General features: G+C 43.1%; 2 protein-coding genes across 6 annotated transcripts in view; one reads left to right on the top strand and one right to left on the bottom strand.

Annotated features, from left to right (window-relative positions):
* The window catches only part of LOC147005065 (actin-related protein 3B-like), a 173,147-nt gene that overhangs the window by 125,615 nt on the left and 33,797 nt on the right, over positions 1-13,735 (bottom strand). The window lies entirely within an intron of this gene.
* On the top strand, positions 3,078-7,287 carry LOC147005066 (disks large homolog 5-like). Its single transcript, XM_085836154.1, has 5 exons — positions 3,078-3,216; positions 4,204-4,363; positions 5,584-5,727; positions 6,360-6,543; positions 7,041-7,287. The coding sequence occupies exons 1-5, from the start codon at positions 3,078-3,080 to the stop codon at positions 7,215-7,217; spliced, it is 804 nt and encodes a 267-aa protein (XP_085692280.1). The 3' UTR covers positions 7,218-7,287.

The following is a 13,735-nucleotide window of genomic DNA, read 5'->3' as shown; positions in this document are numbered from 1 at the left end:
CTCCCTGCTGTGATTACTCACTCACTCTTGCTTGCTTCAATCTTGCTTGCTAGCTCCAACTCTGGCCATGGGGCAGCGCCTCTCACTCAGCAAATGGCAGCTCCCTCAGCTTAGCAAGAGCTCAAGCAGAGGCAGGCCAGGACAGGTGTAGTGCACTGGGGGAGTAGCTTGCAAACTTGCTCAAGCAGCCGCATGCTTGCCCCCTCCCTCAATGGCTGTCCCAACATCTGACTTAGTTATGGTTTTACTGCTGGGAACAGACACTATGACTAGGGCAAGACTTATAAAAACATTTCATTGGGGTGGCCTTACACGTTCAGAGGCTCAGTCAATTATCATCAAGCATGACAGCATTCACACAGGCATGGCAAGAGCAGAGGTGAGAGTTCAACAACTTCACCCAAAGGCTGCTAGTAAAAGACCCATTTCCAGGCATCTAGGATGAGAGTATTAAGCCCACACACACAGTGACATGCCTACTGCAAACAGGTCACACCTATACCAACAATGCTACCCATCCAAATGGTGCCACTCTCTGGTACAAGAGTATACAAACCATAACAACTTGGAAGCATATTATGGCAAAAGCATGAAATAGACTGACGGCTGCCATGTAACAAATTTCCTACAGATATGGTAAGGGGGCAAGCCTCATCAGAGAGAACTTTGTATCATTAGGAAAGATGTCTGCATGATGTTAGCATGTTTATACAAGGTCCATGGCCTCAACAGGAGCACTTTCAAGGAGGACAGAGAATGTGTGTTTTACTTGAAATAAAGGGCTTCAGCACTGTTGCTCAGACTGGTCGGTGCCAATTTCACCTCACTCTATCCATGCAGAGGAACCCAAGTTGTCCTCCCACCTTCCTTTTGAGCAAGGTATAGGCACAAAAAGACCAGGACGCAGAGCTGGTGTCCAATTCCTCAGTTATGCTCAATTTTTAACTAATGTTTAAACAAATACAGTGTGGTCACTTATTATTGATAGTCTTCACATCTTATTGAGGGCACCAACTGCTTGACTACAACCAACTCTCTAAATAGTCTGCGCCCTGGGACATATATCAAGATCAATCTGGCATGGAGGTGCATGCACACTTTCCTGTACTGAACATAGAAAGGTGGAGGTAGAAGTTTGATGTATGGTAAATTGGCCACCAAGTTCACATTGTGTTCCTGGATTTCATCTCAGGACAAGGATGTGGAGAGTCTCTGATGGCTTCTGTCTAGCCCCTTGAAAGGTTCTCTGAGCTTTGGCCTCAGCACTTAATACTTCCTGCTGGGTCAGCAACACTAAAGGAAGCTAAGATTGTCATCAGCACCGTATCACGCTACCAGCAGTGGATATTAATCAGTTGTTCAGATGATGATACTCACTTTCATTTTTTCCTAATGTGGGCTAAGGGAAACAGAGAACATAGTCCTTAGAATGGAAAGATCATTCTCACTTCTCCATCTTCCCAGAAAGAAAGACTGGAAGGGAGAGAATGGTAAGTTCTTTATAATAGAAAAGACTTGGTAAGTGAAGCCTTTGATGTAGCGTGTGATTCAGTGTTGTTTTCTGAAACAGGGTCTCAAATACCCCATGTGGACCAAGTTAACCTTGAGCTCAGACAATTCTGCTTCCACTTTCCTATATTTGAGCTTCCAAGTGGGGCCTCCAAGTACTGTGGAAACATAACTAGTCATTGTGAGAGACCTGGATAATCTAATGCTAAGGCATGTACAGCACAGTATAGCAAAAGTCATTGATTTCTATGTCTGCCCCCTATTTCAGATAGTTGCTGTCATATGACAGCCAATCATCAACAGAGAATACAACTTGACTCAGCAAAGTCATGGTGTCCACATTCTGTTGTGTTCTGTATGAGGTTTGTTAATCTTACAATGGTACATAAACCATTCCATGGGACCCCTCAAATTAAGGGTCAATATGCAGTTATATCTAAAACGGCCTGATCCAAACAGAGCACTGGATACTTCCCTAACTTTAAATGAACTAATTTTGTTTTTTCATTTGTTTTTGTTTGTTTGGTTGGTTTGGTTTTTGGGTTTTTGTTTTCTGTCTTTATAAGTTAACAAAGATAGATTTTTTGAGCTATGGCTCAGGCACAAATCCTGAGCAATGGTTCTGATCAATCAACTTTAGGGTCTGCATTTAATGAATCATTCATGTTTGACGGAAATTGGGTTTTGTGTGGTTTGTGGGGCCAAACATGAACCCAAATACAAGATGCTAGGACCTTGCCCAGTCAACTAACCTATGTCTATAGTATTACCCTATACTTTCTGCCTGCACATCCGCACCTCTGTTGAATATATTATTTATTTCATACAGAAACTCATGGTCTAGCACACAGAGGGCTATAAGCAATACTGATCGGTGAGACTGGTGCAGTGAGAAAAGCCCCCACACAATCTGATAGTCCCACATTGGTGGCTCCATATTTCAGTTTCCTTTGCCAAAAGATCTCTAGAATGTTGTCAGAAGCATGATGACTGCATGTCTCCCTCCTAAGGTATCTTGGGGCAAATTTCAAATGCTAAACACAAGGCTTCATGAGTGTGGTCCCTAACACACACCCACACTGCAACCAGCCCTGAAGGCTCAGCATGGATGAGATTTCATGCACCTGTATATGATGAGACAGGAGTAGATTTTGGCTGCATATTCAAACTGGTATGATTTCTCACTAAGTTTTAATGGCTCCTATTGCTGATTGAGGAAAATTTAAGGTAGGATGAGATATTTCTGAGAAGGGTTTGGAAAGGATACACAGAGTTAGATACATAGGAATTACTTAGGTGTGGCCAATCAAGCCTAGAGCAAACCCTGGCTTTGGAAGGAGGAGGTGCTCAATGGCTATGCCCCAGGAAAGAGCAGCTCAGCTTCCTGTCAGTACAGGGAGAACATTAGCAGGGAACCAAAGGCTTTATGTAGTCCATGACATCAGCAGTCCCTTCTTGGACATTCTATTATCTCCTGGAGAGTTCTAAGCAACCTCTGTGATGTCACCAGTGTTGTAGTTACAGCAAGCTGACTGAGATTTCTCAGTCACAGACTGGACATTGCAGTGATGGCCCTGCTTGCCCGACTTGGTAGACTTTTTCAGAGAACCAATGTGGATGGGAGAGAGACCAGAGAGGGGAGGAAGGATGCTGGCCTTCCATCTGAGAGTAATGAAGGACGAAGGAGGTGGACTTGGCGAATGAGGAGTAAGTCCTGGGAAGTGGATGTTGACCTTCCTGGTAGGGGTGGCCTGAGCTGGCCTTTCTAGTAATGTGGAACTGGAGACTCTGGGTAGCAAAAAAACTTCCATGGTTATCACAATTCTTGAATCATCAAGGATTTCAGAACAGTACTTTTCCATCCCCTAAGGCAGGAGTTGGCAAGGTCAAAGCTGTTGGGCTATGAACTTCAAGTCTTGACTTGCACTGGGTATTGTGGGTGTTACTTGGGGACAGAATGAGACCATCAGGAGTGACAGCGGGTCTAAGCTATGCCAGTTTGAGGGAGGGAATACCTGCACTTCAGTCCATGGCTTCTTTTAGCTCTTGTAGTTATCTGACATTAGTCACAGGGAGAGAATGGTGCTCCAGACCATGATGTCATGTTCTCAGAACTACTCTGACCTCCTGTTTGTGACAGTTCCTACCTTACCTTTCTTTATCACCAATTGTGGGTGGCAGCCATTTCTATACTATAAACAAAGAACAAGCAGTTGATAGACCCAGAGGTGGATTCTATTTTTATTTCTGGGATGTTTTGTGTTTCAGGGGGGAAGTTGATCATTGTGATGAACATATTCTCCCCCTGCCTGACTTATTAAGCCAATTCCTTGGCTTAGAGTAACAGGTAGGATATCTGAGCATCTCCAAGATCTAAAATACTTGTGATAGTGAATTTGTAGTCTGACTTGTGAAACCACAGGGCTCAGGGCTCTGAAGCCAAGTTGTACCCTGAAGAAGACATCTCTCTGGTCCTCATAAGCACGTTTAAGGGGGAATGAGGATACATCTGGCTACTTACATCACCTGATCTCTCTAGAGTGATGGTAGAACTGAGATCCACTCAGAAGAAATCTCATGCTGGGACCAATCTCTTGGTGGTGTCACTAGGTTACAGGCCTTTATCCTTCTCTTTGGTAAGTCCACACTCTTTGCATTCTCACATCAAATATTCTTGTATTCATCTACCTACAGTGGCTCACAGACAGACATCATCCCCTATACCTGTCATGAGCAAGGAGCAGTTTGAGAAGGAAGAGAACGAGCTGATCAAAGAGATCCAGCTCACTACCCAGGAGACAAATGAGCTGAGAGATCGCCTGATCTATGTGACCGAGGGATCCATGAACAAGAGGTATACCTTGCTCCATACCTGTGGTGTCATTCCGGGGTCTGCAATGCCTCCTTCATCTTATGCTTTTAAAGGGGTGGGTTCTAGGAAGCTATACCACCAGAACATAATTGGGCCTCACTTCATGCCCCTAAATACTCATTAGAGGAGTGGCCACACCAGAAGTTTTGTCAGGAGTGAGAAGCGAAATAGACTCTTCTGCTCCCTCCACTTGAAAAGAGGAACTTGGAGTCTGAGTGAAGAACTCAGGGATAGAGGCAGTGATGATTTCCTAGGGTTCATTTGGAAAGCCTTTGACAGGAGGTTGCTAGGTGATGGGAGTTTGTAGTTGTGTTTTTACTTGTTTCGAAGGTGACTGAGTGTTGGAACCTCCAGGTAGCAGCTGGAGGGGCCTGGTCCCACATGGTTCTTCTCAGTGCTTGATTAGAATGCCTGAAGTTCATGCCTGTTCCTGTTTGTCTGTGTGCCTTATACTCTGAGGCAGTAATGTTGCATGCATTACTCTACCTCTCATTGTGTTCCCTTTGTCTCTGTCTCTCTTTCTCTTTCATTCTCTCACTCTTTGTTTCTCCATCCTGTGTATAGGTCTAAGTCTGTGAGTCTATGTGCATGCACAGGTACAGACCTGTGAATATGTTTTGTATGTTTTTATTTCTCTCCACAATTTGGAATCTAGGGGTAGGTGTTTTGGCCTGAGGATTTACTTACCTAAGAGTATCCAGGTGAGGTGGGTCCTGAGGCCTGGTAGTCCCCACTTTAAATAGCATTGCACTTTGACTATGTTGTCACATGTGTTAGTACTTTTGTATTTTGGGGGCAGATTATAAATCTGTGGTGATGTCTGGACTCATCTCCAGAATTATATATAATAATGGTCTCTACAGTATTAGGTATCCAGGATTTAGAATCCCTTTTATGGAAACAGGGGAAACACCATCACAGCTGTTTGGTGGGTAAAGACCTGTAGCCTAGACCCCTGAGAACATAACTGCTTAGTCTGCCCTTCAGACCTACTGAGTAACGCAGGGAGCCAGGGCACCCTCAATCTAGATGCCTAGCTTCTGGTGTTCAGGGGCCAGGATAGCCAGTTTCCCAAGGTTAAGAAAATCCCAGCATTTAGAATGCAGTGTGTGGTTTCCATGGCTGCAGTAGTCCAGGACCCAGCCTGAGTTCATGTGTTACTAAAAGCCTAAGTTTATGGAGTTCTGTCTTCCTGGGGCCAGGCCCTACCACAGGCCAAATGGACACTATAAAGAACTGAAATTAAAGGAGAAGGAGATCATGACATTCCTACATGAATTAGAGAACAAGAACATGGAGGCCCGAGAGAACAAGCAGGAGCTCATGAAGGAGATAAATTTCTATCGGTAAGTACTTGTCTGGGAGGCCAATACTTGTGAAATGGCCATTTCTGCCTTCCTTTGTTTCTGGTCGGGAGACTGCAGGTCTGGTTCTATACTTTATGCTTTTTAGGCATCAGTGTCCCTTGGATTTTTGGACTCAGTTTTCCTAGGTCTCTAGGAGACTGTTACCACTGCCAGTGTTCTCCAGGCATCCTCAGGAGCCTCTAAACAGACAAGTGATTCAGATCATCAGAAGGTTATTATGTTGTACTGGGCCTGTGGGGCTCAGGCAGGGTTTTACAGAGCTAAGTGAGGTGTAATATGAGGATAGAGTGCCCTCCCTTTGGTTCTAATGACTACCCTGATTGTAGTTGCACCCTACTAATTGGTATTGTCCCAATGCATGGGCTGTCATGAGTAGATGGAGATACCTGTTTCTTTTGGAAAAACATGGACCCTTTTGGTGTTTGGACTGCAGCACAAATTTCTTCTTCCATGAAATGGCTATTTGCTGTTTGTAGAGCTGTCATGGATGTATTCTGGTGGATTGTATTAGGTCTTCACAGGAATCAGGGTACATGTCAGGTTAATGGGACCTGTAAGTAGAAATGGGAGGAGGAGGCTGCAGGAACTTACCATGCAGAGTGTGTTTCCAGTAACCTGCACAGCCGGCTCCTGCTGGAGAAGAATCTTATAAAGAAGAAATTGGCAATATTGCAGCAGGAGAAGAAGGAAGTACTGGCTGATTGGGCCGTCATTCGTCAATGTTTGATGGAGTTGAACCTGAGTGGTACAGAAGAACAGGAGAAGACCAACAACCTGGAGACTAAAGAACATCAGGTAGGGACAAACAATTCGGCCAGGCTATGACTATCTGGTAATTGGCACAATAGAATCTACCTTTGCTTCCTCCCACCAACTTTCTAATCCATACTTCCAAGCAGCTGCCCTCCTCATGGAATGTAGCTGTTCTTTGCTCTTTTTTCACACAAGTATTCTGGGAAGTTAGCCTCTTGTGAGACTCTGAATTAGCCTCTTTGGAGGCACTATTATCACTGGCAAGTGAACCTTTCAACTCTGCTTTAGTCTTCTGTCCACTCAGGGTGACAGGTGAATAACATGTCACATTCTTGCATGCATGTCTTCAGATAGGTGGAATGCTATGTGGAGGTTTGAGTGAATTCTGGGTCCTATCTGCAGATTTCACATCAGTAATTTCAGTTAGCATATTAATGTTGACTGTCCAGTAAAGATGAGGTAGTGGGAGATAAAGGTCTGACAGCTGCCATGCCTTTCCCCACCATTCCTGTGTCTTAGTAACTGCCTTCCTTTCCCAGGTCTCAGAAACTGCTAGAGAGCTGGGATTGGCCACAGCTAAAGAAGAGACCATCTTGCAAAATGCGTTGTCATGCCAGGAGGCCCCTGCTGACCCTGATCTCCAGCATCCAGAATCTTCCTCAGATGAATCTTCCTCAGATGAATCTCTTTATATCACATGTCCTGAGTGGGAATAGGCCCTAACTAGGAAGCCATGGCTGATTCAGGGTGTTATTCCCTTTTCTCTTCAGATAATTCCTCTTGGCAGAGAACGGAGGTGACTGCACTGCTAACAAATGTCCAAGAGGAGTAACAGGCTATAGGTCTGTGCTGCTAAAAGTGCAGAAAAAAGATGAACAATAATTTGTTTATAGTTTTGTTTGAAGTTTTCATTTTTTGTTCTTAGAGTTGTTGCTATGTTATTTAGAAGTTATATGTTCTTATTCTTTTATTTCATTGTTTATTTTTGCCTTTATCTCTATATTAATTGAAATTGTAAAACCTACTTTTTAAAAATTCTATTTCTTATGCAAAAAATGGATTTGCAAGTTGTGACTTTTGAGACCATCTTCCTTATTCAGGTTTTCTATCCCCTGCTGTAGACCTAGAACTCAAATCCAGAGATGGATCTTTGTAAGTTCCAGACAGCCAGGGCTATATAGTAAAGTCATAGCCACCTAGGGGTATACAAGGTGATGAACTTTTGTGTATCAATAATTTTATTTACCCCATGGACACACACTTGGTGATGTAATCACTGCCATACTGCATCCATGGTGTCATGAATTCTCATACTCCTAACATATAGCACTCTGTAACACACATTCATTCATGATCCTGGGAACCAGATACTGAGGAATATACAGTCATTGTTCTAGAGCTGCTGAGGATATAAACACATTCAGAAAGGAATACAAAATAAATCAGGAAGGCCAGAGCCATATGCCTCAGTTTACTTGCAACAGAGCATCAGAGATTGAGGCGAACAATAGCTTCCCTTTGGTTCTGGCCTGAAGAGGTCAGAGCCATTAACTGGGAGAAAGTTCAGGGGTTGTCCCTCCTGAAAGGGAAGGATGTCTAAACATGGCTTTCTGTGAGCCAGAGTTTTTCCTTGTTTCTAGTCAAGAGTTAATATTTACCCGGAGAGGAAAATGTCCTTGGGTCTGCAGATAACAGTTTCTTCTTGTGAAGTTTGTTCTCTTTCTGAGGAAATGACTCCAAAAATGATAATATTGTCTGCCCGGTGCAACTATGTAAAAATATTATTGTTTGGGCAAAATTGGCAAAGTCATAACCCGTGTTTTTAAGCTGTAGAAATCAGTAAAGCTTTGCTTCTTGCCACCAGAGCAGTAGTCTGTCTGTTTCTTTAAGGCATTCACGAAGCTCATCTTCGTCAAGTGATAACCACACAGCAGACATAATGACCTTCCATTTCTTGCTGGGAAATAGCTTTTAATAGATGCTGTTGTCCTTGACCATAAACTTGCTTTGTTTTGCTGTTGCTGATTAGACTTATGTTGAACATTTATGTGAATGGGTGTTTTTCCTACTGAATATAATACTGTATGTGGCTCCTCCTGAGGGACATTTCCCTCAGAGCACAGATGGAATCACAACCATTCCTGGAGATGATTGTTAGGTACCATGTGGGTCTTCTTCTGAGTAGCAGATGTTCTAACCTGTGAGGCATCCACACACTTCCTGCCGTTGGCTTTTGCCCTTCCAGTGAATATGCTGTATTAGATGAACAGGATCAAATCCACTTGAGTGGAGAATCTCAGAAGATCTGTAGGTACAGTGCCTGACCTGCCCACACTCAGTGTCCTAGGCTGCCAGGCATGTATACACCACGGCTCTGATATTACCAATGCTATTTCTGTGTTCAGAGCCTTTTAATTGAACAAAAAGGGGTGGAAGGAATATTGCTGTTTGTGTGCTCTGCTCCCTCAAAAGTCCCTAAAAACAGGTGCAGTCAGGTGAAATCTTAATTGATCAGATAAGGCTAGAGGCTCTTATTGGGCAGGGGGAAGAAAGGCAGAGCTGAGATTTTTAGAGAGAGGAAGTGAGATGGAGAAGAGAGAGGGAATGAAGGACAAAATAAGGAGGAATAGGAAGATGGTGCTGGACTACGGGGCTCTAGGGGCCATAAGTAAATGGGGATTTCATAAATGGGAAATAGAGTAATGTAGGTACATTTTCCTGATCTAAGTGTGCAGGTTGTATTTGTATGTGTTGAGTTTTGCATTGTTTACATGGGCATTTTGTGGTTGTAGATTTCCCCTAATAAATTTGTCTGGCATATTACAAGGGTTTTGTGTTATTATTTTAAGAGGTAAAGGGGAAGTGTGAGTGGCAGCCAGCACACTGGAGGCTAGCCACAGGTGGTGGATGGCATTGGAAGTATGAACAGCCTGGCAGCAGCTAAACATGGGAAACAGGGCAATAGTGCTACATGGGGCTGGCCACTCAAGGTTAATGAGATCGTCTTTCCTGTCCCTAACCACTTTAGCATGGATTGGGTTTTGTTTTTATGTTTTGCTGTTTTTCTTTTTTGTTTTTTTGTTTATTTTTTTGCTATAAGCTACAATAATGTATTTCTTTTTGTTCTAAGCATAGTAGCAAACTGTTCTACTTGAAAAAAAGAAAAAAAAGATCCCTCATGACCTGTTTTTTTGCCTGTGATCCAAGCCCTCCCCAAACTGTGTAAAATCCCTGTGTGATAAGTTTGTTGCAAAGTGGGAGTCTTAACACAAGAACAGGGTAGGTGGTGAAGTGAAGGGTGTAATGTGTAGGCAGCCGCACGCCCAAAAGATGCCCTGGACCTCCAGTACACCAGCGCCTTAAACAAAGCCATTGCACAGGTTCCAGCCCGAATCTGGCGCCAAACCCTCTGAGAGGGTGTTACACATCAAAGTGGCCAACATACTGATGAACCCAGGAGGATACATAGCTCTCCACAGTGCTGGGGTGGATATAGGCGGTCCTCCAGGGGTTTCCCTGAGTTCCCCAGTAGCATGGAGGTGTTCCTGAAATAAAGAAAGCTGTTGAGAAGAATCTGACCTTGTTGCATATTTTCTTGCTGGACAAGGTGAGCACAACAGTAATGGGGAAATCTGGAAGAGTATTGGGTGGCCTAGGGCAAGCCAGCTTCTTTAAGCACTCAGCATACATACCTATTATCCCCTGCTGTGTCTACTCTTATCCATATTTGTACATGTAAGATACTTTTCTGTCAGCTTCTGTAATTTGTACATAGTTATTTAATTTGGGTTATAAAAAAGTTTACTGTAAGAATGGCATATTGAAACATGCTTCCCTGCACCCAAATTCAGAATAGCTACAGTCACAGTCCTGTAGAATACATACTCCTCTTGCAAACAAAACAGGTTCAGAAACCAAAAATATTAACAATAAATAACAAAAAAAAAAACCCATCCACACAGATCAATTTTAAGAGTTCAGATGTCATAGGATCTATTTTCTTCTTTACATGAAATTTTAACTCCAGAAAGGAAGGCAACATAAAGTGAATTACCATGCTGTATGGCCTACTGTGCAAGGAGAAGTGACTTGGGCATTTCCAGTACTGTATATAAAGAAGGTATTCATAACAAAGCTGCCTGTCACAGTTGGGATTTGCTACACATCTCATAAAAGTCTCTTCTTGGTCAAATCCCCCTAAGTTCTCCCTGATTTAATCCTAAGAAAAGCCTTGAGCTGCAGTGTAATGGACAAAGATTCAACCCAAGACAGCCACCACCATGCAAGTGACTAGTAGAGGCTATCCTACCTATGCATGCTTTGGACCTAAGTAGCCAAAAGTGGCTTTCCCTGTTTCTCCACAGGAGCTAGCAAAGCAACTGTGAATATGAACCAGCTACAGCAGTCTCCAGGCCCAGTCCCCTGCACTCCTAAACTTGGACCTGACTGAAAGAAAAGATGGGAAAAATCTAATAATAATTCCTTCGTTTACTTCTATTGCTGCTAACATAATCGTTATTGTTGTTATTCCCAGGGAAGGCCCTGGGTCTACACTGTAATAAGCAATAATATTGATCTCTTTTCAATAGCTAGGCAGCTGTCAAAGCATCTCACTTAAACAACATCAATGTGAGGTCTGGATTCTTATCATCAATGACAGATAAGGAAGCCAAAGCTCAGTATGATGGACCCACTTGCCCAAGGCTGTACTTAGAGCATGGCGCTGAGAAAATGTCAGTCTGATTATGGTCACCCACTCTTCCTTCTCTGATACCACACCCAGCTGGCAGGGTAACAGACCATCTGCCCATATACACCTTTGAATTAGTCCTGACCCCTCATCACTGCTCCCCCTAGTGGTCAAAGTGATCAATGCTCTACTCCCTACAAGCAAGAGTGAGCAAGTCCTCACCTTGTGAGGTGAGTGAGGACTGAATGAGGCACAGGGGAGCCTGGTACTCTCAAGGGTCCAGTCATGAGGCTGTGGCTCTCCAGCTGGCTCCACAGCCCACTCCCTCACCCTGTCCTTGATGTGGTGATGTGCTGAACCCATGCTGGTATAATAGCCATCTTTGCTTTCAACTTTCTAATTCCTATTAATTCTGTCTATCCAGAAAGGTGACAAACTTACTCTGCTTAGAAAGAAAAGCAAGTCTGAAACACAAGAAAAATAACACTAATTTTGTTATGTTTTGGTTTTTTGAGACAGGGTTTCTCTGTGTAGCTCTGGCTGTCCTGGAACTCACTTTGTAGACCAGGCTGGCCTGGAACTCAGAAATCCACCTGCCTCTGCCTCTCGAGTGCTGGGATTAAAGGCGTGCGCCATTACTCCCGGCAAAAAATAAAACTTTTATGCTTTTGTTTTACTTTTGATTTTTGTTTTAAAGTCCAGATCTACCCTCTGTCTCTTCCACATCCCATACCTCCTCCCCTGTCCCTCCTCCGTCCATGAGGTTCCCCAAACCCACCCCACCAGACCTCTAAACTTGCAGAGACCTCAGTCTCTTTAGGGTCAGTTGCATCTTCTCTGACTAAACCCAGACCCAGCTATCCTTTCCTGTATATGTGTGAAGTCATAGCCACCTAGGGATCCACAAGGCAATGGTCTCTTGTGTGTGGATCATGTGGCTTACCCCATGTACACACACTTTAAGACGTATTCACCTCCATACTGTATCCATGCTGTCATGAATTCTCCTACTCCTAAAATAAAGTACTCTGTAACACACATTCATCCATGGCTCTGTAGCCAAACATTGAGTAATGTACAGTCATTGCAGTGCAGCTGCTGAGGAAATAAAAACAATCACAAAAGAATATAAAATAAATCAGGAAGGCCAGAGTCATGTGCCTCAGTTTTGCTTGCAATACAGCATCAGTGATAACCACACACCAGATATAATGACCTTCCATGTCACTCTGGGAAATAGCTTTTGATAGATGCGCTTGTCCTTGACTATAAACTGCTGTGTTTTGTTGGTGCTAATTAGGAAGGACAATTGAAGCTCCCCTTTTGCCATAGAAGATCTAAGAGTATATAGTGGAAGTACTTGTTCCAGGTGACTGTGTAAGTATTTATTGAATGAAACTGACTCAGCCTGGAGATGAATCGGAGAGTTAATGTGTGAAAGAATTAATCCCCTCTCATTGATGTCAGATAAGGGCATCCTTTGGTACATATGCAGCTGGAACCATGGGTCCTCTTTGGTTAGTGTTTCGTCCCTGGGAGCTCTGGGGGAATCTGGTTGGTTGATTTTGTTGTTCTTCCCAAGGGCTTGCAAGCCCTTTCAGCTCCTCCAGTCCTTCCCCGACCTTTATTTATTCTTGAATTCAGAGTAACTTAATATTTATAAAATAACTGAAGGGATTTTCTGTTTCCTGTTTTTCTACTTTCTTGTTCCTGTAAACTTTCTCCTTCAGCTATATCAAGACTTTGTGTGTGTGTGAGTATATGTGTGTGTGTGAGTGTTTGTGTGTTTGTGTGTTTGTGCATGTGTATTTGTTTGTGTGAGTAATTTATGTGTTCTGCTTTGTTGATGTTTATTTAACTTCTCTAAAGGTTCTCAGGAAGAAGGCTTCTGGAACACACCCATCTCACTTCCCCTAAGTCCTGTTCTCAAACTGTATAGTGTGCTCACCAATAGGGATTTACCTTCAAGTTTTAGGAGACAAAACAGGGTGAAAGCAGTTGATTACTTGTATTGTCCCTTGGGCTCCCTTAACCATCAACCCAAAGGAGGTTTTCTATGCCTTGTAATATGTATTTTTTTATGTAGTCTATGGTTCCTGAGGGAAGCATTATCACACCAAGTAATTATGTATGTGTGTGTGTATATATATATATATATATATATATATATATATATATACACACACACACATACATTGTGTGTGTGTGTTTGTGTGTGTGTGTTTGTGTGTGTGTGTGCATGCAATTTTAGATAAATATAACATTGTATACTTTTTATATTTTCTCAAGTATATTTTCTTTATTTACATTTCAAATGTTGCCCCTTTCCTAGTTTCCTCTCCAAACCCCCCCTAATCCTACCCTGCTGCCCCTGCTCCCCAACCAACCCACTCCCATTTCTGGTCCTGGCATTCCCCTATACTTGGGCATAGAGCCTTCACAGGACCAAGAGCCTCTCCTCCCATTGATGTTCCCTCTCTTCCTCTGCAATGTTCTTTCTCCTCCTTCAACAACTACACTTCTGTTTTTTCCATTCTTTACTTC

This window comes from Mus caroli, unplaced genomic scaffold, assembly GCF_978045245.1.
Source record: "Mus caroli unplaced genomic scaffold, Mus_caroli_1 scaffold_4, whole genome shotgun sequence".
Classification (NCBI taxonomy): Eukaryota; Metazoa; Chordata; class Mammalia; order Rodentia; family Muridae; genus Mus; species Mus caroli.
This window is presented reverse-complemented; position numbering and strand designations above follow the sequence as displayed.